Source organism: Oryzias latipes, chromosome 12, assembly GCF_002234675.1.
Source record: "Oryzias latipes chromosome 12, ASM223467v1".
Taxonomy (NCBI): domain Eukaryota; kingdom Metazoa; phylum Chordata; class Actinopteri; order Beloniformes; family Adrianichthyidae; genus Oryzias; species Oryzias latipes.
The window spans coordinates 6,782,840-6,808,688 of record NC_019870.2 but is presented as its reverse complement, the minus strand read 5'-3'; the positions used below and the strand labels follow the sequence as shown (position 1 = coordinate 6,808,688).

Sequence of the window (25,849 nt, the reverse complement as noted above, 5' to 3'; positions counted from 1 at the left end):
TATGTTGGACAGCTTTTACTGTTTCAATTTAGGGTAATGCAGCTTCAGACACATAAGGAGTACCGTAATTTCCGGACTACAAGCCGCTACTTTTTTCCTGCGCTTCCAGCACTGCGGCTTATTCAGTGACGCGGCTAATTTATGGATTTAATTAGCGGCCGCCATGTACGTACTTTCGAACTCAGTGAATAGTTTGAATCCTTTATCTAACACCAAGCACAAGGCATTTATATTCAACACACCTCTAAGCAGCCAAACAGCATGGACTTGTAAATTTGTCTAAACCTCTTTAATGCTAAATCTTATTTTTATTATGATGTTTTTTTTCTTCTATATTTATGCTCCAGACTTGAGCTATGAAAGAGCAGCGGTGGGAATGTGGGCAAGGGACAAGTCATAAAGGAAAGAAAAATAATTGATTTGAAATAACAAACAAAAAGTGCCCCTTTAAGGCACTTTGGTTCATGTCTATCTAAATACTGAGCTGCAAAACCTCTTTCCTTTAGTGGTACAGGTAAACTAGCAGCACCACATTTGAAAAAATTAAATAAAAAGCTTTTTGCGCTTCATAAACATAGGAATTTAGATTTGATTATATTAACATTGGCTTTGTTTTTAAAAGTCAGCACCTTCTTTCACTGAAACTGTAATTCTCAACTGTTGCATTAATATATTTTCCCTCTCCGGGGGATTGTGATGCTCTTGGCAAAACCTGTGAACGAACCCCCGCACAATATATGGAGAGGCTCTCCACAATGCGTGTGCGGCACATTTTACAGCAAACATTGCACTCATTGCTGGTAGTGTATGAAAGGTTGTTGAGCACAGAAATTTTGAATGCCTTCTTTAAAGTGGGGCTCCTATCGAGAAAATTGCTTTTGTATTTATGAGTAATCCTAGTTGTAGCACTGCAATACTGGTATGTTACACCTCTCTATTCTGAAAAATATGAAAAAAATATTTATACATTTTAATCCAGAGGGAAAAGATTTCTTGAACAAACAAAAAAACACAAGGATAGAGGGTTTATGAAGTTTTAATCTTGCTGTGTTGAGTCATTTATCTTGACTTTGCTTTGTTATCTTGCAGAAAACATTAAGCACAGAGATGCAGCTCTTTGTGGGTGTTTTTTTTCTTTCTTTAAAGTGTTTTATTTTTAGTGGGAAACTTTTGTTCATTTCAGTCCATGACCTTAAAAGACCAATTTCTACTACAACACAAATTCCCTTCAGGGAGAGAGTGAGCATGAAGCACTTGCCACCCAATAGTCCTCAACCACGAAATCCGTTTGCACCAAAGCACACACTGGTGCAAAAACATGAGAGAGTTCACACAGAAAAAGCGCGGCGAATCTCCACTCTAACTCCCACACACACATGCACACACATATCTACAGACAGAATGAGTCAAGCAGGCAAAAATCACGTTTGCATCTCACCGTCAGGTGCAAACAAAATCCTTGATCTCTGCACCAAACTGCTGTTGGGATTCGCAGTATCACCTGCCTGGCGGCACGGTCGCAAACCTGCACAATCAGACAGATGAGTACAGAAAAGCGGATGGAGGCATAATGACCAAAATAAAAACCCCAATGTGCTACTTGAGCTTCAACGTTATTCATTCTGCAAGGTAGCTGTACCATAAAGACACCAGTATCCCTATTGTGCATGTTTTATTTATGAGTTCCTGTATGGTTTGCACATGGAGCTGTATATGCAAAGTCATTCAGGAGAGGGGATCTACTCAGTTCTGCCTGTTGGAGGAAGTATCTGATTTCTTATCAGGTTTCGTTTAAAATAGCAAAGTTGTGGGGCAGCTGTCCACTTTGTTGTTTAATGATTTGTCACGATTTACACCTGCACTAACATGTATTTGTGTGCCGAGGCATTTTCAAGACTTGCTGCCTGCATGATTGGACCCATGCACTTGACAGTGCTTGCAATTGCAATCACAGCTGTAAGTGGTTGGCAGTTTAAAAAATGCAAAGCTGAAGAGAGAATTAAAAAAAAAATGAAAAAAAGTGATCCAAGGAGGCCTTGATTAGAATTATTTGTTATTTTTGGAACAAAAAAGAAAAAAATCAAATGGTAATCCTTTCTAATTCATGGAGGAATGTATTTGTTTTCCTCCTAAAAAACTAGATGTCCTCTTGTTTGTGTGTTTAAAAAGCCCACAACCATGGTCATAGTTCTGTTCTTCAGAACGCTCATAGTGCAGTAAAAATGTTTCTACTTTCACTAAAGTGGTGTTTCTGCATTTTTAATCCCCATTAGAATGCATCCCTGCAGGATGACTATGGTGCATGTGCACTTGTGCTCCTGAGTTTAATGGTTCTGATGTTTTATGCCATCATTACTCAAACCATACTTGACTTGCATCTTCAACATAAAAGTTTCATTGGAAGTCAAGACAAGTGAAGTGTATTTGTACTGGTTGATACCACATTTAGAGGTACATTAAAAAGATTCACAAATAAAGGAAGAAATTCTAGGAGGCAGTTTTGATTTGTGGAGGCAAGCTAACTAAAACGGAACTATTATTTTTGTTTTTTTGTGCTCTGTACCCCCTGCAGTAGTCCCTTGTTTATCGCTGGAGTTATGTTTTAAAAATAACCTGCAAAAACCGAAATCTCTGAAGTAGTCAACTTTATTTTTTTACAGTAAATATAGATGTTTTAAGGCAGTAAAACCCCTCACTACACACTTTATTCACATTTTTCAGACAGACATACTTATCTCTCTCGCTTAGACTCTCTACATTCAAATCTTAGTAGAAAAATGATGCCAGTATTATGGAATGAAAACAAAGATCTGCCTTGGATTAAAGATTTGTGGAAATTTGGCAAACTGAATACTTTCTGTTCAGGAGACACGGCCTGGTGGAGAATAATTATAAAGGTTCTACAGCCAATCAGGACACAGCAATGCAATGTGCTGTGAAAGAAACAGCAATACTGCAAAAGGTAAAATTATAGTGAGGGACTTCAGTAGGCTACACCCTCACCCATCCTTACTATTGACTCCTGTGTGTTTTCTCTCGTTTCCATCCAACTCAGAACCCAAAAGATGTCAAATAAACTATTGTTTGGAGGTTTTATATAAAGGAAGTTTATTTTATTTATATTTTTTTAAGGGTTTCATAAAAATATCCACCAGATCTACCCAAGCAGTTTTCAAAACGAGATGCCCTCTGTTTCAGGATTAGCATTGAATTTAGTATTCATCTTTTACTTTTTTAAATTTTCATGCAGAATTGTTGGATCCACAGCTCCTTTGTAAAAATCACTGGCCACAATTTCCCACAATCGCTTTATCCGTAGCTGCTCCCACGTGTAAAGAGCTTGCTGCTCCACTCCATGGCCTGAATAAGACGCCGACGTCTCCCTTGATAGATGAGGATGAACGATAGTGCAGTGACAGAAATCTGACTGTATCTGCTGTCAAATTAAAGTATTGTTCACATCAGTTGTTTTTGAATGACTTATCTCATCAGTTAGTTTGTGTTTACATGCATAATTTAATGGAAAAAGTGTAAATGCGAAATTGTGTTTACGACATTTGTAGAATTTCAATAAAGTTTTGCGCACTTGTGTAATGACAACACAGCTACTGTGGGCGACACATTTAACAAAAAAGAATACAAGAAATCGCATTGGCATATTTATTTTTGAAGAATATTTCTGTAGGATAGTGCAGAATATAAGTATTAGGTCCTACAAACAAACAATAATCCTCTTTATTCCTGTTACTTCTTCTTTAAGAAGCTCCTCTATCCTCATTCCCTTCATTACTGTAACTTGTTTGACTTGTTTGATTGCTGCGATGATTTTCTGTGAAACAGTGGCACTGGAGTTTTGAAATCTTAGGTTTAGATGTTTTTACTGATCTGTTCTTATCTGAGTGATTTCTTGAGTCCTGATTTGCCTTCATTGCAACAACCATAGGGTTGAAATTGTACTGCTTGAGCTCATCAATTGTCTGGATATTTAAGCTCAGAGTACAGATGATCTTTAAGAAGTATTCCATCTCTCCTTCTCTTCCAAGCTCTTCACCTGTACCTGAAAAATCTGTTCCCTCTCAGCTGAAGCTGTGTTTTGAGGCGAGCAATGTCCTGAGCCATTGCTTGGTGCATTTTCTCTCGTTCAGTTCTGAGATTGCTGCGTTTCCTCAAAAGTCTCAGTGTGAGCTCTGAGTTCCTTGTGAAGTGCTGAAAGAAAAATTCTTTACCTCAGTTTTCAGCTCAAGTTTGTTTTCTGAAAAATACCCGGGTGCCAAAAAAAGGCCAACCCAAGGTAAAGTTATGGCTTTGAGTCTAACCAGTGGGGTATGCCAGAAAGCATGTTTAAACTACCCTGACTTTAACCCTGAACTCTGGCCGAAATCCACCTGAACTTGCTTACTCTGGGTATGTCGGTTCCAAAACACCGGCTTTGAGTTAGCATAATCACGCTCGACTTGGTAACCTTGGGTTAATGCACGTGCACAGCAAGTACATAAAGACATTCTCAATGGATCACCGACATCCAGTATTCACCATGGCGAAAAAAAGAGAGCGCTTTACTTCAGTGAGACGGAGTCTGAGATAACAAGTAACAAGTAATTGAGTTGAATTTATTCAACCTAATTTCTTACGTTTACCCAACTCAATATTTTTTTTTCAACTCAAATTTATATATTTATCTAACTAAATGTCATGTTACTCCAATATAATTAAACGTTTTTCCATTTTAATTTATTGTACTTCTTGAACTTTCATAAATCTAAGTTTGAACCTGCAGATATTCTCATTTTTACAACAATAAAAAGAACGAAATAATATGGATTCGCAATATGAGATGTTTTTTCATTCACCATTTCTCTGACTTTAACATCCCTTTACTCAGCAATAGGGGTGCTAAATAAACTCATCCTCATCTCACTCATGGTGCAGAAAGAATTAAACATAACAGGACAAAATAACTAGACAATATACAGTAAAACAACTAAATACTTTTGGTCAAAAACATACTTAAACCCAAATCCATCCAGACAGGCAAAGGGAATGGCATCCCACAATTCCTTGCGGTGCCGATCTAACAGAAGCACCAAAGTTACACCTACTAAACAGAATTAATTGGAAAGAAAGTAAAATAACTGTCTGATAACTATGTGTTATTTTTAAGCTGAATTAACTAAAAAAATGATTTATCTTTACTGAAGCAAATAATTAAGTTTGATCAAAGTAAAAAAGTTTGTCTCTACAACATCCATATGTGGTCTTTTCACTCTATCACGGTGGAAAAAGTATTATCTGAGCTTCTTCATCCACTAAATCATCTTCAAATGGACACGCCATGCTTCTTCACCTCTCTGAAAACAAACTAACCTTCAACTAAACCTGCTCCAGACCAGGTTATGTTCAGAGCATGAGTTGCTATGGCAACTTGACCCTGAAACATACTTCCATTATTGCAACTGAAAGCTGAGGTTATCTGCTTCCTTAGCCTCAAACTTGCCGTGGTAGCTAGCATAACCTGCTTTCTGGAATACCCTCAGAAGTTCCCCGATCCGTTAAACCAAGTAAACATGCACAGGGGCGCCACAAAAAACTAGATGCTCATTCTAGTTTAAACTTCTGTTGACCACCTGTTCACTTATTTTGGGAAAACAAGTGCAGACACACATGACAAGTTAGTCCCAACAGAGAAGAACGAGGAGAGAGGTTCAGATGATGACGATGATGATAGAGAGAAAGAGAGACAATCAGCTGATGATGAATAGGGAGAAGAACAGAGTTACAGAGGAGAGGGCTGGAGCAAGGCATTACTCAGAAGATCCTTCTGAATGGCCTTCACCTCACAAATTTGGGGAATAATTGAGGCAAAACACAGTTGAAAATAGCTCCAAAAAATGTTCTGCTGGGTCATATCCATAATTAGATAAGATGTAAAGAGATTTATACAATAAAGGTGTTGTGTGGGTGTTTAGATAGCTTTAGGAGGCGTGGATGGGACGTTTTATTATGTGCATTTATATCTGTGTGTTTGAGTGTGTGTGGGTGGGTGGGGGCGTTTTTTAATATAGCCGCATACCCCTATGAAATTAGGTAGTTGTGCCCCTGAAGATGTACTTACAATCCACAAAATTGAGGTTTAATGAAATCAAAACAGTATGTCACCCAACATATTTGTAATGGATAATAAATTGAGCAAGAACCATCAAAAAGTATTTGACACCAGACTGTACATACATTCATTTATTGTTTAGAATCTGACTTTAATTGGAAGTTAAGAAAACTTCCAATTAACTACTCCTTACACCAGACTCCAGTTCCATGGAACCTTGTAATACTGATAAAGAAACAATTATTAAAAAAAAATACATAAAAGTTTATGATTTAGTCACTAAACACAGGACATTATAATTAAGTTGTTGCATATATATATATATATATATTTTTTTTTTTTTAAAACAAAAAATTATTGACTTTCAGTAGAGTCCATAAGAAGAGAGAAACACTTTTCTGTTAAAGTTAGGATGAAATGAGTCCTTTTTTAAAAAAAAGCTTCCCAAATAACCACACAGCCTGTTTATAGGGGCTGCAATGGCAGCTTTTTGCATGCCAGTCTGTAAGTATACATCTCAGGGACAGTGAGGAGGGGCCGGTTTGTTCACTAAGAGAGCTCCAAGGACAGGCGGTGAAGGGTGGAGCAGGTGATTTGTCTCCTAGGACTGAAGTCGTCCGCCACATCCCTGCAGCCCTCTCCTCCTGCTTCTGCACTCTACACGCTGTCTTATTTTGAAGGTGAAGTGCATTTCTCTTTGGGTTTGCATGCATGCATTTTAGCTGACGCAGGTTATTGTGTTTCACAGATTTACAGTGTTTTTTTTCAGCATTGGGTAGGACAACTCTTATATTTAGAGGGCAGTCGGACTGACATCCAAATACGTTTTTCTCGTTAAGCGAGTAGACTAAATCCACTTGTCTGCTTTTCATTGAAGCCCGTAAAAATTTTAGATCTTACTTTTTGACATACATGCTTTCTTACAAGCAGGAGTTTTAAAAGAAGTACTACTGCTTTCAAATTACAGGAAGGAGACCCAACAAGTTGTAATTTATAATTTTTGTAATTTTAACACATTTTATTCCAATCTGCACCTCTGAAGTGACTGCCTGTTCCAGCTGCAACATGTTTGGATGCATTTGGCTGCATGATTAAACCAGACACGAGTTCTGAAAAGGTCCTTAAAAAATAGGCTCTGTCTTTTCATTGATCAACTCATTTTTATACACAGTGTTCTCGTTTATCACAGGGGTTACGTCCTAGAAATGACCAGTGAGAGATGGAATCCGCAAAGTAGGATTAGAGATGCTCCAATGGAGGAAAACCCATAATTAAACACTTTGTAAATTTTTTTCAAACAGTCATGAACATTTTCACATTTTTCAATAAACTCTCAAAGGTTGAAACTTTCATAGAAAAAATAGGTTTGGTTTTATAAGTGGAAACCAAAAATTTGCTTGTGATCAAGACTTCAAGTAAATTTGGAAAAAACTTTTTTTTTTTTTTTTTTTAAACAGGAAGTCTCTTGAGACAGTTTTGCAAACTCAACTAATTTATCTAACTTTTGACTAGGCCCCATATTATTTTTTTCAAATTTGTAGCCAACTCAGAAGGGACCAATCCTGCAGTTCTTCAAGTGACCACTAGAGTATTGTTTCATAAAGGAGCTTTTTGTTTTACTTCAATAATAAATAAATACAAAGTCTGATCTGTATGTCATGATCTAGTGTGCTGCCTTTGCATGAGCTCCTTTTTTTGAATATTGAAATATTAATAATGGATATAGGTTGGTTTTTTTTGTTTTGTTTTTTGGTATTTGGTAGTGAGATGGACCCAACAAAACATCCTCCTTACTTTGTCCCGGTTGCCCGTTTTCAGCACAGCATGAACAGCGTAGTTGGGCGTGGTTGACTAAACTCCTCTCAATATGGCTGCGGCATGTCAGACGTGATATTCACCATTCAGAATTCAACGAATGAGGTCAGAGAATATTAGTCCATGTATGTCTGTGTGATTGACATAAAAATCACACTTTGATCGGTTTAAAACAACTCTTTAGGGACCTCTTGTTTAAAATCTATAGTTGATTTTCTGTCAAATTTCTGTGTATGTGAGTGGTTAGTGAGTCTGTGTACAGCTCTGTGGTTGGAATGGTGACATGTCCCCCATCTGTCAGCCTGTGATGGTTTGGATAGGCCCTAGCAGAAAAAAGCTCCTGGAGAAAATGAGAGTGAATGAGTAACTGTCAGTGTTGTATATGGGCACAAATGGCCTCTGAAATTTTGATACCAGAGAGCTCATGAGCCTGAAACATGAGGCACACAGAGGGAAAGAAGCTCAGCATTCTGGTTAGAACATCAATACTCAAGTGTGCTTTTGCTAAGTAGCTGTTTGCAGCTGTGATACTGAGCATTTCAAAAAGCATGGTATCAAATTCAAAAGATCGTTTTTAGCTTCAAATGTCTGCACTGGATTTAGTTTGGCAAATTTCATAGGACAATTCTGTCATCTTATTGAGCCAATTCAATCACAGGTAATTTATAAAGAAGAAAATGTGAATTACAATTTTTTTTCAAGTGTCACTGATTATCTTTGGTCTATTTTTAAAGTGTTCCCAAAGAGCGTTTAATTATCCTTATTGTATTTTTTAGGGAAAATGAAAAACTTGTAGTCTGCTGCAGAGGAGCAGTAGTTCAGAAATTTGCCTCTGAGTGGTGCTTCATTATCTCGTCCCTACTCCCCATCCATCTGTTTACACTCTCTCCCACTAGTTTACAGCCCCTCGCACCACCAACCAACCAACCACTACTGCTGAGCAAAATCTGAGCTATTCGGAAGTACAGTTTTGAGCCAGAGGCCAGCTCGAATGAGGAAAGTGAAGATGTTAATGGAGCTAGTCGTTTACAATTGGATGCATCAGAATGGATCTGAGCAGGGAGTGTGTGACTTGCCAATGTAGGTCCTATGTTGCACCCACAAAGCTTTTTACAACATTTTACAACAAGGTGTTCTTTTGTCTTCTCCCGATTACCAAAATATTGAGATAAGAAATACTCAGAAATGCAATCTAGAGGTTAATTTTCTTTAAATATGTCCTCCCTCATGAGAAAAATGTCACAAGAACACAATAAAAACAATAAAAATGTGATTTTCCTCAGGTCTTTAATACCTTTAATTAAGCCATGTCCTGATTTCTATTTTAAGAGCTAATTCTTATTTTTAAAATGACCTATTTCACCTGGAAATGCAGAATAATTAGCTTTACTCTTTGTTTCTTTACAAATCTCCACCAACATCTATGTTTTTATGCATTAAAAAGACTGAATGACTCATATTTGAATAGTAAGCCTGTGGAAAGGCAGTTATCTGGAAGTGAGAAGTTCTGTCTCAGTCCTGTTAGTTAAGTTAATCAAAAGAAACTTGAATTCAAAGCAGATTTTCTATTGAGCTTTAAAAAATGGCATTTTAATTGAATGCTGTTGTTAAGATGTATATTTTTTTTTCTGAAACTATTGTATTCTAAAATTCACACTGCCTTCTTAACCAGTTCTCCTGTTTTCGGTCTGTTTGTCTGTGACGATTACAATTTACAGTTTTAGAAGATGTCTGAAGCACCTCTGAGCTGAATGCTTCCAGCCTGCTTCATAACAACATATCCCTGTGCACTTTATTCTCCTTTGTGAAGTCATTTTTTCCCATTCTTTGTCCTCTCCTCCGTGATCCTGTCAGTCTGAGTTCTCTCATTTAGCAGTCTGCAAGCCCTGCTAAATGATTAGTAAGCTCACAATATATGCAAAGCCTCTTCCACTCAATCAGCAGCTTAGTGAGCAGAAGGCTTAAGCACACCTTTGCTAAAGCCCCTGTCAAACACATTCTTGCGAAGGTTTTTCGGCAAAGTGAGCTAACGCAGTGGATCCTGAAAAAAACAACCAACCAAACGACCCAAATACTCCTAGAATACGCTGGAATCTTCGCCGGAAAGATTTGGACGTACTCAAAAAGCAGGCACGTTCAGGGAAGGTATAAGCCCTTCTTGTCTTTTCATGTGCGTTTCATCAATCAGGATTTTGTGTGTAAGGTCCAACAAATATAAAGCAACATATTCTATTAGGTTGTAAATCCTCTCTGTTGGTGGAGCTTGAGGAGTCAGATTAGGACCAGACGAACACAACAGAGCAGTTGCATCTGCATCAGCTTGACTCCCAGCAAGAAGCCGCATGTTTATTGTTGTTTCATTGTGATGCATGTGTGTATGCCTGTGTGCACAGGCAGGGAAGAAGCCCAACATGAGCATTAGCAGACAAGGGGATAAGCAAACTAAAGCTCTGATACATGCTGCTCTGTGTAATGGGAAAGGAGAGCATCAGGAATCTGAGTGGGTTGCAGCTGCAGCACACAACCTTTGTTGTGTGTGTGCGTGAGTTCACCTGCGATTGTGTGAATGCTCTCCATGTTTTTCCTTCTTTCTAGAGTAAGACGATGCTTTAGAGCCCATGTGTGTGATTTTGCAGACATTCATTTGAAAGAAAAGACAGGACGATGCTGCATTCACAAGCTTTTAAATGTGAATCTGTAGATTTTACCGTGCAGATGACTTTGTTCGTTTTCTGAAGAGTCTTTGTTTATTTAGCTCTGTAGATCCTCTGTGTACTGCAAGCTCAGACAGCTGCAATGTTTTAGGCAGAGCACACATAGATTTCTATCACTGACCCTAAGGCTGCTCATTAGAATTCAGCCCACCTCTCGCATCTCCCCTTCCCTTCACCCACCAACCTCCGCTATGCCTTAACATTTTTCTCTGCTGCATTCCTTCTTTTTATTTTTTTTCTTTCCCTCCTGCGTCGAAGTCGTTGCAAGAAAATGCCGAGAGGGAAAGGGTGAATCATTGGTCAGCTATGATAACAATTAAACTGTTTATATATGCAGCAGCTTAAACTCATGGAGAACCACTCGAGCGAGGAAAAGGGACACCAATGGAACAGCTGTAAACAGCTGGATCTCCTCTTACACAAGTGATGTCTGATTGTCTTACAGAACAGACCAAAAGTTTGGACACACCTTCTCATTCAAAGAGTTTTCTTTATTTTTATGACAGTGAAAATTAGAGAAAAGTAGAGTCACACTGAAGGCATCAAAACTATGAATTAACACGTGGAATTCTTTACATAATAAAAAAGTGTGAAACAACTGAAAATATGTCATATTGTAGGTTCTTAGTGCACCTTTTGCTTTGATTACTGCTTTGCACACTCTTGGCATTCTCTTGATGAGCTTCAAGAGGTAGTCACCTGAAATGTTTTTCACTTCACAGCTGTCAGTTGTTTCACACTTTTTTGTCATGTATACAATTCCACATGTGTTAATTCATAGTTTTGATGCCTTCAATGTGACTCTACAATTTTCATAGTCATGAAAATAAAGAAAACTCTTTGAATGAGAAGGTATGTCCAAACCTTTGGTCTGTACTGTACATGATGATGGAGGACGTTTAGCAGGACTCACATTTAACTATAAATTTGATTATTTTAGATTAAACTCAAGAGTGTATTCATGAACGTGTAGAGTTTTTCTTCTGTCTTTAATGTTTTCTGTGACTGGTATAAAAAAACAGCACTAATTAGCGTTTAGCTACGTTCACACATCCAGTTTTACATTGATGCTAAAATTAATTTGCTTAGGTGAATTTGATGATTAACCGCCGTTTTTGCTTATTTTATTTTATAAGAAGCTTTTTACTTTTTACACTCTGAATTTTACCATCACTTTTCTTAAATTCATCACAATATGGTGGGCTTTGTTTTTAAAAGAGGCAGGGTTCAGAGATAATCACTAAGCAGCTCTACAGCCCTTTTTAAAGTCTTGTTAAGACCCATACAATTACTGCTTGGCTTTATCTAAGCTGTGCTTATTATTCCCCTGTTGATTGTTTTTACCATAAGAAGGGAATCCCTACAACATAGCAAAAAAATGTGATAAATTGGTCAAAAAGGATTATAGAAGTGGCGGTGGCTTAGAGTTAAATAGAGAACATTTCACAGTTATATAGTATATTTTGCAGTTACAGTGAGCAGTCAGCTGTTAAAATGAGTAATTATTAAATTCTGCAAAACCAAATTTCATACAGAATATACCATTATTTTACAAAAAAAACCAAAAAAACCATGATCATTACCTTTTTACAAAAAATATCACTATTACGGGTACAAGTATTTTAATTACAATGTCACTAAATGACAAAGCTATGGGTGGATTGATAAACATAAAAGGGTCTGATAGTAGTTTATGTCCTAGAAATACACAAAACAAGTTTATATAAAAGATTCCTGGAATTATTAACCAACTTTGAAAAAATAGCTTTAATTTTTTTTTTCTCTTATAATTTTTTTTAAAGACCCACTCTGAGGAAAATTGTGTTTTCTCTTGTTTTTGACATGTTTTGTGGCATTTTTCTGATGATGAATGACATACATTGACAAAATTGAGGTTAAAATAGCATTTCTATCTTTCTTTATTCAAATTGCTGTAAACAAGAAGCGGATGAAAGAGTGCCATTGAAAAAGAGCATATTTGTGTTGTGGAAAATGCAGTGCTTGGGCCACATGCTCCCCGCTCCTCTCCATTCGGATGCATCAACTTGCAGGCGACTAGATCCATGTACGTCTTTGTTTCGCTCGTGTGTGCTGGCAACTGGCTCGCCATTTTTGTTGCACCGTAAGTGTTAAAAGACCACTGGCAACACTTTTACAATAGATTAAAAGATGATTGGGTGAGTTTTTAAGATATTTGTTGCAGAGCTAAGATGGTCTCTAACAAAATGTTTTCACATACATGGAATAATTCGAATGTGATGCAATCACCTTAAGAAAGGACACATCACTTTCATATAGTTTCACACCTTATTAGACAATGAATCCCTAATGCTTTGCATTGAATGCTGTACATTTTTAGGGTTGATAGAACAAAGAAAAAGCGAAGGCTCTGAAACTGTAACCTTTAACCACTGACAGAGGAATAAAGCTGATGAGTCACACAGTGACGTTATGGGAAGTGGTAGAAGCTCGGCTGAGGTCAGAAGTGAGCATTTGCAAGTAGCATTATTGTTTCTTGGTAAGAAAGAAGACCAAAGATGCAATACTTGCCTTAGGGAAGCTTCTGGAAAAGTACAGAGGAGGTCAGAAGGAGCTGCATTGTGTATTTGTAGATCTTTAAATTGTCTGCGACAGGATACAGAGAAAGGAGCTGTGGTTTGGATGAGGAAGTCTGGAGTCGCTGAAAAATAGTTGAGCAGGAGATGTGTGACAGTGGTGAAATGTGCTGGGAGTATGACAGAAGAGTTCAAGGTGGAGGTGGCACTACATCAAGGATCAGCTTTGAGCTCCTTACTGTTTGCTGTGGTGATGGAGAGAATGGGAGATGAAGTTAGACATGAATCTCTGTGGACTATGAAGTTTTCAGATGACTTTGTGAGAGCAGGGAGCAGATGGAGGAACATTTAGAGAAGTAGAGAAGAGTAATGAAGGTCAGGTGCAGCAATACAGAGTTTCTGTGTAAATGAGAGGGACTCGAGTGGAACAGTGAAGTTACAGGGAGCAGAGGGGAAGAAAGAGGACCTGAAGACCTTAGGGTCAACAGTCCAGAGCAATGGAGTGTGGGAAAGAGATGAAGAGACAAATAAGCCAGAGTAAGATGGTTTTGGGCATGTTCAGAGGGACAGTGATTGTGGTTGGTAAAAGGGTGCTGAGGTTAGAGCTGCCAGGAAAAACAGGAAAAAAAAAGCTTAGAGAAAGATCAAAGTGGAGTTTCATGGCTGTAGTGAGGGAGGAAATATGGGTGGTTGATGTGAGGGAGGAGGGGGTAGAAGATAGGTTGAGATGGAAGCATTGTGATTAACTGTGGTGATCCCTAAAAAGAGCAGCTGAATGACAAAAATAAAACCTCTTTTTTAATCAAGTTGATGCATAAACTATTTTAACAATTTAACACCAGAGCTTTAGCTGCAGTTTTTACATGTTTTCGACTGCGGTAAGTCATCAACCATTGTTGAACTTACCGTAATTCCATGCGCCATTATGTACAGTAACATTTGCAACTATCCCCTTTATTAGGCACACCTTGCTAGTACTGGGTTAGCCCCCCTTTTGTCTTCATAACTGCCTTAATGCTTGATGGTGTAGATTCAACAAGGTACTGGAAACATTCCTCAGAGAGTTTGGTCTATATTGACATGATGGCATCATGCAGCAACTGTTTGTCAGCTACACATCCAAGAAGCCAACCTCCTGTTCCACGGCATCCCAAAGGTGCTCTATTGGGTTGAGATCTGGTGGATGTGGAGGCCATTTGTTGTCCAGTGAACTAATGTTTGTGTTCAAGAAACCAGTTTGAGATTATTCCAGTTTCATGACATGACATGACATGTTATCCTGCTAAAAGTAGCCATCAGAAGATGGGTACACTGTGGTCATAAAGGGATGGACATGGTCAACAAAAATACTCAGATAGGCTGTGGTGTTGTAACAATGCTCAATTGGTACTAAGGGGGCCAAAGTGTTCCAGAAAAATATCTTCCACACCATGACACCACCATCACCAGCCTGAACTGTTGATACAGGGCAGGATGGATCCATGCTTCCACAAATTTGTTGCCAAATTCTGACCCTACCAATCCTAATGTGGCAGCAGAAATGGAGAAATGAAACCAGACAGTGTTTTTCTAATCTTCTTTTCGCCAGTGTTGGTTAGCCTGTGTGAATTGTAACCGCAGTTTCCTGTTCTTAGCTGACAAGAGTGGCACCTGTTGTGGTCTTCTGCTGCTGTAGCCTATATGCCTCAAGGTTGGACGTGTTGTGTGTTCAGACAGGCTCTTTTGCAGACCTTGGTTATAACCAGCGGTTATTTGCGCTACCGTTGCTTTTCTATTAGCTGGAACCAGTCTGCTTATTTTCCTCTGACTTCTGTCATCGACAAGGCATTTCCGCCCACAGAACTGCTGCTCACTGGATATTTTCTCTTTTATGGACCATTGTCAGTAAACCCTAGAGAGGGTTGTCGGTGAAAATCCCTGTAGATCAGCAGTTTCTGAAACACTCAGACCAGCCCGTCTGGCACCAACAACCATCCCAAGTTCAAAGACCCTTCAATCACTTGTCTGCCCCATTCTGATGCTCAATTTGAACTGCGGCAGATCTTCTTGACCATATCTACATGCATAAATGCATTGAGTTGCTGCCATGTAATTGGCTGATTAGAAATTTGCATTGACGAGCATTTGAACAGTTGTGTCCAATAAAGCGGTAGGTGAGTGTACGTTAATAATGTCTTGGGGATCAGTGTAAAGCTGATTTAAAAAGCAGGTTTTCTCCACATCAAGTTTCAGCGTATTCATGTTGATTGTCTGAACGGTCGAAGAGTTACGGTATGTCAAGGAGCGTGTGTTAATTGCGTCCCTGGTGACATCTCTGATGTTAAAGGGGGTGGAGAGACAATCTTGGGGGATGTTTTGACTGGCTTAAAATATGTAGCAAGAGCACAAAGTTTTAGTAGCTTCCAAGTATAACTAGCTTGAAAAGAAAAACACATTCTATTACATTAATTGCTAATGTTTATCCATGGCTTCTTGTAGACAGTTGTGTGTAGTGTGTTTCAGTGTTTGTGTTATTGTCCCTGGCTAATTGAGCAATTCCACAGAGTGAGGAGAAGTGTTTAAGGTCACGGAACGAGCTGCTAACTTGGTGCAGTTAGAAAGCTGCTGCTTTCAAAATTACTCTGCTTTTATCTGTGCTAAAGCCAGAACTTCTTAGTCAAATGCACATGCAAACACAAATTGGCTCATATAGTGGAGTCTTTATTGTTCAGATATTGCATGCAAACACCCACATTAACTTGCATGAGTTAACTCTTGCTTGCACATCCCTCACCCTCAGCCACAGTTAAAAACACTCCTCTTTTTTTCCACATAATAGAGGATATTTTTCAGTTGGGTATTGCAAAGCAATTTCTCGTAAAATGGGTTTAGCTTGTCATAAGCTATTGAATTTACTGATTGGTGATGTAAACGTCTCTCCAAATCTGTCTTTGTCAGTGTGTATTTTTGAGCGTAGGAGGATATTGTTTATCAGTTTGAGTACCATTTATCTCCCAACAATGATCTGGTATTAAACATGAGTGTTTGGCTTGCAAAATGCATGCAGTGATTTCATTTTTTCAGATCCAAAACCAATGTCCACCGTGTATGTATTTGTGCATGACAGAGTTTGTGCGCATGTGCTTGCATGCTTGATTGCACATGTGACTTGAACAAACTCCAACGCTGGTGGCCCTTGTCTGTTTGTTGCAGACGTTCTGTGAATGTGTGCCCAGCTCCTCCCAACTCAAACACCGCTGGTCAGACTCAGAAACTACCAGGGAGACTCCGGCCAAGGTAAGGCCCAGTCTCCACAACATCCATGTGCATGCGTATTAGTAAAACTCAGGTTATGGCATTTGAAGCTCTGCATTCCTTATAGGTTAAAGTGATGCTGCATCTGTTTTGCCTTACCAAAAAACTATTCTAAAAAGGTAGTTTTGATTGATTGATTGATTGATTGATTGATTGATTGATTGATTGACACCCCTGCTTTAAATCAATCAATCAATCAATCAAACTCATTTTGGTTCGGGGGCCACATTTAACCCGTCTGATCTCAAGTGGGCCGGACCAGTAACATAAAAGCAAAATAACAGCTTTGTTTTAGTTTTGTACTCAGTTGGAAAAAATGCCTCAATCAACATAGTTGCCTAATCACTTGGGGCCAATGGATCTCAAATAAAATTAATTTCAATTAAAGAAAGTTGGTCTATTTAATTTTATACAGACTGAATATTTTACATCTGACACTGAAGCAATCCAAAAACTTTTCTTTATGGTAAGTCTCTTAGTGGTGCTGAATGTCACATTCTTTGAGCACTGCGATGTTGATGACATACAAAGCATTTGGGTTTTGCATTCAGCTTCGTGAAAGAAAGAAAAAACTCTGTCCATTTTTCCTGGAAGGCTCTTCACTCCACTTCACGTTTGACAACATTTTGGTCATTAGGGTGTCGCTAATGATCATCCTTATAGCAAGATTACAGCGGTAAGGCTCATAGGGAAACAAGGTGCATCCTACCCAGACGCAGAGCTGCTAGGTTACGCTTTTGGCACGTGCAGAGATATGCTGTTTCAACTGTTTTTCCTTTACTTTGCTCCCCCTAGTGGCGGAATTGCACATTTCGGTTATTTCTTTAAAAAATCATAGCTCGCCACAGGAATGGACTAGAAACTTGCTTTCTTTTTTAATCATTCTTATGTTTTTTACTCTTCATGTGTGGGCCAGAGTAAACCACCTGGCGGGCCGGACAAGGCCCGCGGGCCGTATGCTTGACACCCCTGATTTAAAGCATTGTAGTTCAAACAGAAATCAGTCAATTCATTCTGCGGTTCCCAGTGGTTACTTTTTAAAGTTAAAAGCAACATAAAAAATATTGAGGTTTTTCAAAACAAAAAGCAACCTATTTAAGCTGATGTTTGCTTCATTCAAACAGACATAGAGTTCAGATATATCAAATTCATTACAGAAAAGAGGAAATGCATAAATAAAAAAACAGTTTAGTTTTTTTTTTATACAGTGATCATGAACTACATTAAAATCATGTAAAGCTTGATTTATTGCTTGAAACTTGCACAGTGTCAACTTTTCAGCAAAACAGATAAGAAAGATCATAACATATAGTTTTCATAAAGACCTTTAATGCATATTTTCTCTTGTACTTAGAAATGTGTAAAAAAAACTGAAGTCTGTTATGGTCAAAGTTCATAAACCATTTGTAAAATATATTCAAATACATTAGGATTTTTTAGCACACACTCATTAAACTGATAAGAAGAATAGTCAGACCGTTAAAAATGTTAACAAAAACACCAATTCATGAGAGTCAAACATGGCTGTGGTAGTGTGACGATCTGGGCCTGCCTGTAACTTCGCAACCCGACAGATTCTGTGAATCTTGTGCCAATAAATATGCTTGACAGGAAAGTTAATCTACAGCGACCTCAGACACAAGAATTTAAAACAGTGGTCCCAAACCACAGGGCCGCGGACCGGTACCGGTCCATGGATCAATCGGCACCAGGCCGCAGAAAAAATAGGTATTAATACCTGTTTATCAAAAATTTAGCAACAAGGGAAAAAGGGCTGGAATTTTTTAATCAGGGATCAGGGACGGGCACATTTCTGCTTGTTTTCTAACATACCCCTCTCTGCCACGTCCTAATTGGCTGGTCACGCCTGATCAAGGTAATCAGCCATGAGTAGGGCATGGATATCAGGAAATCATGGAGACAAACTGGCCCTTGAGCTCTTGAGCCCCGGAGTTGCCTACCCCTGCTTTGGATTGTGGCTGAAGTCTTCCTTCGAGATGGAATTTAAAGATCAGCTACATGGCAGCAGCTCCTCACTAATCATCCACATTAAGAGGATTTGGTTGAGGTGGTTTGAACATCTGGAGAAAATGATGGCTTTCTGTTGAGGCATTAACAGCGTGTCTAACCAGCAGGGGGCACTGTTTTGGGCCCTATTAATGCTCAGATGATTTATCTTTCTGAGAAAACCTTGTTGTCCTCTCAGAACAGCTGAAAGTTGTTTCTGGGAAAATAATGGTCAACTTGACAGACAATAGACTGATGGATGCAGGCATTTTTAAAGTTGGACTCTTGAAAGGTTGTTTACAAAAGACTATACTCATCTTAAAGAAGTACTTTCCTTAAAAATTAAAGCCTCAGTAGTAGAAATATGATACAGAATTGAACCTGCTAAACTTATGGGCTACTTTCTTTTCTTTCTTGACTCCACATTTTTTCTCATCTCTTTTTTTTCCTGATAGCTGTCTTTCGGTAAACCGAGGTTCTCCTTTACAACACTGTCTTTTCATCGAAATCCTGCTGTAGACGCAGTATCTTGTTTTACTTTATTCTTGTAAAATCTGCACTTTTTTCTCCTCATGCTATGCCTTTGTTCTCTTAAACTTATTATTTTTTAAATGTAATGACTTTATCCTTTTACAAATGTTTCTTATATTTTTACATGTTTGCTCTCGTAATTCTTTCTTTTTTACTATTTTCTGATATTTTTACCACTATTTTCTCGTAAAATTAAGACCTTGTTCTCATAATTTTACAACTTTTTTTTTATATTTTTAAACTTTTTTTTCACAATGTTATGACTAAATTCTCATGCATTTGCAACTTTTAAATTTTTTGCTTTTTGTTCTTATAGTTTCAAGACATCATTGCCATAAATATATTTGTTTATTTATTTATTTTAAGGTGGCCCGTATACCACATCATGGACTTATTTGCTCACCATTTTCTTTTATCAATTTGTCCAAAATTACTCATAATGTAGATAAAGGTATTTAGAGTGAAGCAGAATGACCATTTTCTGTGTGCATGGTTATCTCAGCCTTACTGTCTTTGTATTTGTGAGAAATGGGAAAGAAAAAAAAAAACGAGGGGGGGGCTCGTAAAAGGGTTTTGAATTTCCTTCATTTCTAATGAGCAGACAGAGTCCTCTTCCTCCCAGGAGCCAGCTCTCATGCGTGGGAGACAACAGCATGACCATGGAGGAGACTTCTCTCTTCTCCTCCACCTCTCCCATCTACCCATTAGAATCCCCTGGTTGCCGTGTCAAATCCCATACGGCATTAGAGAAGACAGGATAGGATCTGAAATTCAGTCACTAATTACAGAGTGGGCTCCCGCTGTGAGACGGAGGAAATCATTCAAGAAGAGGGGAAAAAAAGAACCGTTAAAAGGTTGCATACGCCCCACTCTCTGCGTCATTACTTTACTACATCTCTTGAGCTGAGTTTACACATAAGGTCCTCTCTTGGGACTTGAGACAGGCTGCGGTTGAATTTCTTTTTACTGACTATCACATTAATAAAGGAGCAGAAGAACTCCGACTCCTAATGTTTTTTTTTATTCTTTCACCTCCTAGTAGGCCAGTCTCATTAAGACAATATTGCCTTTTTACTTATTTGTGAAATTTCCCTTTGATAACTAAGTGTTAATCAAGAACATTGGAATGTTGCTCAACATAAAGAGGTTTTTTTTTTTCCTTTATTTTTTTTAGTCAGAACAAAAGACTGCCCAGAACGTACTTTAAAATGCACATTAGGAGTGTCACTTTGTCACTTTAAACCTCCTTCATCAGATAAGTGCGAGAGTTATCTTGTTCCAGAAGAGGCCGGTTTCATCCATCATTCATTCTTCCAGATGATAATTATCCATTGTGATTATCTTCTTCACATATTAAGATATATTTGGCTTCTTCTAAGCCTCCGGGAGTTAATCCTCAGCATTGCAGCACCTCATTCGAATGCAAAACGTTTCATACGAGCGTCTTGGGTTGTGGAATATTTGTGGCGAACCGAGGAGTCACTGAAAAATAAATCTGCAAACACGTGAAACCACGAATAAAGGATCGCGAATACGCGGGGGAACTGTAGTTCATTAGAAATTTGCCTCAGAGTTGTGGACTTAACTGTTGGCCCGGAGTAAACTTCACTCATTTCCCATCATCACTTTGTTAACACTCTCTCCCATTGGCCTACAGCCCCTCATAACCCCAACCTAACATTACCGGTGCAACAAAAATGGTGAGCGATATTGAGCTATCCAGCCGTACAGTTTTGGGCTAGTTGCCAGGTCAGATGAGGTAAACAAAGACGTACATCCAGTCGTCTACAAGTGGGTTCGACAGCAGGGAGTGGAGCTGAGAGGTTGTGGGCCACAGATTGTAGCACCTAGGTCACAGCTACAAGCTTTTTCAAACTGCATTTTTCCATCTGCTCCTGATTCACAACAATTTCAATAAATAGATACTCACAAAAGCTATTTTCTGTTTAATGTCTTTATATATGCCCACTAACATGAGAAAAAATCCACAAGAACATGCTAACAATGCCAGAAACACAATTTTCATGGGGTGGGTCTTTAGTGTTCAGAAGGGTTTTTTGGCTTTGACATTTTTAGTTTAAAAAGATAAAACAGATTTATTTTTTACATAGTTTTGACTCTGTCTTTGTTTTTGGATTTATTCATTTTGCTTTTGTTTCTACAATTTAATCCAATGTCTGCGATTTTTGCTGTAAAAATTCACTAAATTTCCTATGTGGAATTGAGTTTAAGGTTCACTGTGGAAATATTGTCTAATGTAATGAAAACAATCTTTTAAAAAAATTAAAAGAAATTAAAGATTAATGTCAAGATGCTATCAGTAAATGATGCCTCAATCATATTTATCAATTGTTTTTTCTTTAATCCATTTTCACTATAATAGATCATATTTTCACCAAATTCCAAACAAAAATGCATCCAATCCTGGGAAAAACATCCAAAGTATTGATTTATTTATGTCTATAGTTTTAATGGTAATTAAATGCATCTGGAACATTTGCTGCTAAGAAACTGCTAAATTCCTTCAAGCGAACACTTGCTGCTCAAAAGTTACCTTGAGGGTATTTGTCAACATGACCACAAACTAAAACGTCGGACTGTGAAATGCAGACATCTGTGAAGCTGTGACCCTGGACAGGATGAACTACCTCAAAGGTAAAGAAAAGACGTAAACGTCAAATTTGTCTCAAAACCATCTGCGCTTCATTTCCTCTCTCTTTTTTTTCTGAAGCATTGTCATGGGGTGCCCTTCAACCCAAACCATGAATTTTTAGCACAATCGGAAGAATTCAGAGCATTGAGATGTGAGACTTCGGTGCCTCAACGGCTGCTCACTTTTTCTACCCATGAACATCACCTTGGTAATTTCGGCTGCATATTTTATTCTGGAACAAGGTTACATTTGAGATGGAAGTGAAGACACATGAAAGAGCAGCTGAACAAAGAGTTCTTTCTGAAGATCTGAAAAGAGACGTCAGTAGATTCTTTTTTTAGAGAAGTTTTAACGCGAGAAGTTTCTTGTGAAACATACATAAGAATATTTTCAAAATTAGTGTGATGCTCATAGTCTGTCTCCCCTCTCATTTGAGACTTAGAGGGTGGATGAAGCTTCTAAAAGTCTCTTTAACTGATGTGACTGAAGCACAGAGGTTTTATTTGTAAAATAGTATTTCAAATACATTTTTATTGAAATCCGCTTAGATTTATGTTGTAGACCTAATAAAGTCAGACCTTTCATTGAAATCTGAAATATTTGACTTGATTTATCCTGAAATATTTTTTTTTTAACTCAAACTGCCTTTTGCTAGGCTTATCGCATTTTATTTGAACGAAACAGCACTAAACCCAGGTTTGCATCCATTACTGAAGTGGGAAATCTGGCCTGAGTTACTCAGGGGAAGTTAGCCCAGGGACACTTGAGAACTCAAATGTCATTTATTGGGAACAGGCAGGTCAAAACAAACTATTTTTAATTCAAAGAGCAAAAAGTGCTGCACAAGCAGGAGAAGCCCTAAATAAACCGAAAACCCTGACACCCCTGTGCGGTCGTGACATGTAGCATCTGCAGGACACTTTTGCTCCGTATGCAAGTCTTTCCTGGACGTGTTTCCGAATCAGCCGTTCGTCAGGACTCGTGGGAAAAAGATGTTCAGTGTGCATTTCATGTGTAGTTTTAAAGGTCCACTCTGATGAAATTGGTGTTTTGGGTGTTTTTAACATGACCTTGTGGGAAATTCCTGATGATAGAGGACAAAAAGCTTAGAATTGCGTTTTTGAGTATCTCTTTGTTCAAATTGATGTGAATCATGGCTGGAGGCTAGCTAGAGAGCCTGTAAACTGAGACCTCTTAGCATAAGGAAAGGGAATGGGGGCGGGGTTGCTTTGCACCAACAGTCCTGTTAAAACACAGAGGCAAATTTCTGATAAAATACTGCCACTCTGCAGAAACTATGTCCCACAAAATGACTGAGGTTTTTTTTGGCTAAAAGCAGCATAATCATAACTAAAAGATGACTGGGAACATTTTTTAAATCGATGAAAAGATGATCAGAATGGGACTTTAAACATTAAGAAAACAATCTTGAATCTCCTAATTCCTCCCTCCTTTTTGTGAAAGACTTCTTGCGTTCTTGATCTTTTCTTTGCAGACTGACACATCCTCAACAGCATGACAAAATAGACTTCAGGTGTCTCTTTTTGAGCAGCAAACAAGCAAATACTGCTTCGGAGATGTCAATGAAACATCTCACGTTGTGTTTGTCCACCTTCAATGACCAGAGCCGGTCCTAGCTGTTAGCGAACGCAACATGTGCACTTCCTCTGTTATAAAGTGACAGAAACTGACACTGCAGCTCTGAAACCGAAGTAATGATGGGATCATATGGCAGAAAACGGCAGAGAAATGTGTGACTTTTCACCGATGAAAGTAGAATCTAAACAGAGACAGGTGTTGCTGTTGACAAGCAGGTGTGAGCAATAAACTGGAAGAAAGGAAGAAAAGAACAAGAAGTCAAGAAATCAAAACAGAAGCATAAAAAAACCCACAAAACTGCAGAAGAGGGCAGGGATGCCCAGTTCAGCTTAATCTGTTTACTTTAGCCATTACCTACTGAATTCTATGGCTTCATGTTCTTTAGGATTTAATGTTTATTATACAATTACCAGTATGAACCCCATTGAGACAACTATTGTTGTAATAATATTGGGCTATATTAAAAAAATGGAATTGAATTGAAATTGAAGTGAATTGCAGGATATAAAAAGTGTAATAGTTATACGTACCTGAAACTATGATTATTCTTTTGCTTTTTCATCAAATAAACAGTTGAAAATAATAAAATGTATTTTGTTACTAGATCATGTGATAATGCCCTATTTATAAGTTTAGTTTTGTTCTTTTCTTGTTTTATAGGTTTAATCCTCCAAAAACACACAGGAAATTTAGCTCCATTGTTTTCATTCTTTCAGCTACAGTAACTCTTCAACCGTTTATGTACATACTTAATGTAATTCTAGCAGATTCTGATTCTTTAGTAATATCTTGTATTACATACTCCTCACATTCAGCTGATTCATCATTATTGCAGAAACAGTTAAATCTTTGCGGTATGTCAACAAGCGTGTGTTATTTAAGTGTCAACAGCAACAGCTCAGGTGTTAAAGGGTGTTTGAAAAAAAATGCCAGATGGCAGACCCTGCTTCCCTAAAAAGATCTGGATATTTTAGCTGAATCACCTGTCCCCATGTTGATTTTATGGAGAAGCACATGCATGAAATAACAGTTTTCAGTTGGTTTTCAGTTGTGAATATTTGCAAAAAGTTCCGTTTCTGTCATAATGGGTGGTTTCTATTACAAATTACTGTATTATTACAATAAATGTTCAATATTTTAGGCAATGCAATTAAGTTTGTTTACTGTCCTTGAGGCTAGATCGCATTCCACCGTCTCGGTTTTCCTCCCACATTCCTTATGCATGGTTGTAGGTCAAGGTGAGACCCAAGATAGACTCACAGGCTGTCCAGTGTGTGGCCTATTTTGCACTCAATGTCAGTGCAGAGAGGCTCGAAAAATTTAAAATCTTTAGTTCCTGATATGGTGCATATGTGAAAAGCCTCATGTCAGTCTCTTGCTGGGGTTTGTGTACTCTGGGTGTGTAGATGTCTTGCATAAATAAGGCTTTTGGGTATCTTTTTCATGTTAACAGGCAATATTACAGCAATGTATATTCAAGGCAATTCCAGTGATGGCTTCACTAATGTCCCAGCCTGCTGGCAATAGAGCTCCAGGGTATTGTTCTAATGTTACATTGCTGTCATTCTGCAGCATGTGGCCATTATGCACACTTTTGCTCAGTGCAGGCATCCAGATGCACACACATCCACTCCCAGCTGAAGTTCAAATCTCTGCACTGCACCTGTACTCGTGCAGAGAGAAGAAAAAAAAACAACTTTGACATCAGAGGGAGGACTTCACAGAGCAGTCTTGGTTTACATGTTGAGTTAAAGCACAGAGACGGAAAAAAAGAAAGAAAAAAAAACTGCAACGGTGCTTCCCTGGAGCACTTCCTGTGATGATGTTTGTGGGTCAAAAAAACAGACGTGTCTGTGCAACTGCCTGCTGTTTCCTTGGCAGGTGTTCTTCTCAGAAATGTACAAAAGCCACACGTGTTCACATTGTTCAGGATTCCAACAATACTGTTCCAAAAGTTAGTTTTTTTCCAGACTTAGATTAGGAGTGGGGCGCTGTGTGTAGGTACAGGGAGGGGGGCCCTATTTTTTTTATTATTTTTTTTATTTTCATGGTTGTTTTTATATTATTTTTTTTTTTTGTTTAATGTAAAGCACTTTGTGTTATGTTTTCATATGAAAAATGCTTTATAAATAAAGTTTGATTTGATTTGATTACAAAAAAACAAAACATTGGGATAGAAATTAAATTGAAAAAAACAAACAAACCAATTTTCTAAAGGTATACAAGTTCTGTCACTGATGGTTTGTATTGCTCACCCAGGCCAATGAGTCACAAAAACATTTTATTTTTTCCTATTATTCATTTATTTAGTGACAGGGTTGTTTTCGGGTCAAACCAGTATTTTTAATATATTTGCTCTTTACTTCTTCTTATTATTTTTTAACTTTTTTCTAACTTAAAGGGTAAAAACATAACTGGCAGGAATTCTTAAAATCCAATTTTCTTAAAATTATTATTTTTTTCAAAATGTTTTTTTTTAAGTTCTTTATTATTCAATGAATGAACATTATTGCACACATATGGAAATTAAAGAAAGACAAAACTAGCACAAAACAAATTGCAAACATTCTATGGTGCA

General features: G+C 38.0%; 1 protein-coding gene across 2 annotated transcripts in view; it reads left to right on the top strand.

Moving 5' to 3' along the window:
- Positions 1–25,849, top strand: part of fibcd1 (fibrinogen C domain containing 1) — a 177,575-nt gene that overhangs the window by 50,137 nt on the left and 101,589 nt on the right. The window contains exon 2 of one of the 2 annotated variants that reach the window (XM_004074532.4): positions 16,380–16,463. The exons of the other annotated variant lie outside the window; for it this stretch is intronic. Within the exon in view, the coding sequence (XP_004074580.1) occupies positions 16,380–16,463 (84 nt within the window). The remainder of the gene's footprint in view (positions 1–16,379; positions 16,464–25,849) is intronic. 2 annotated transcript variants of the gene reach the window in all.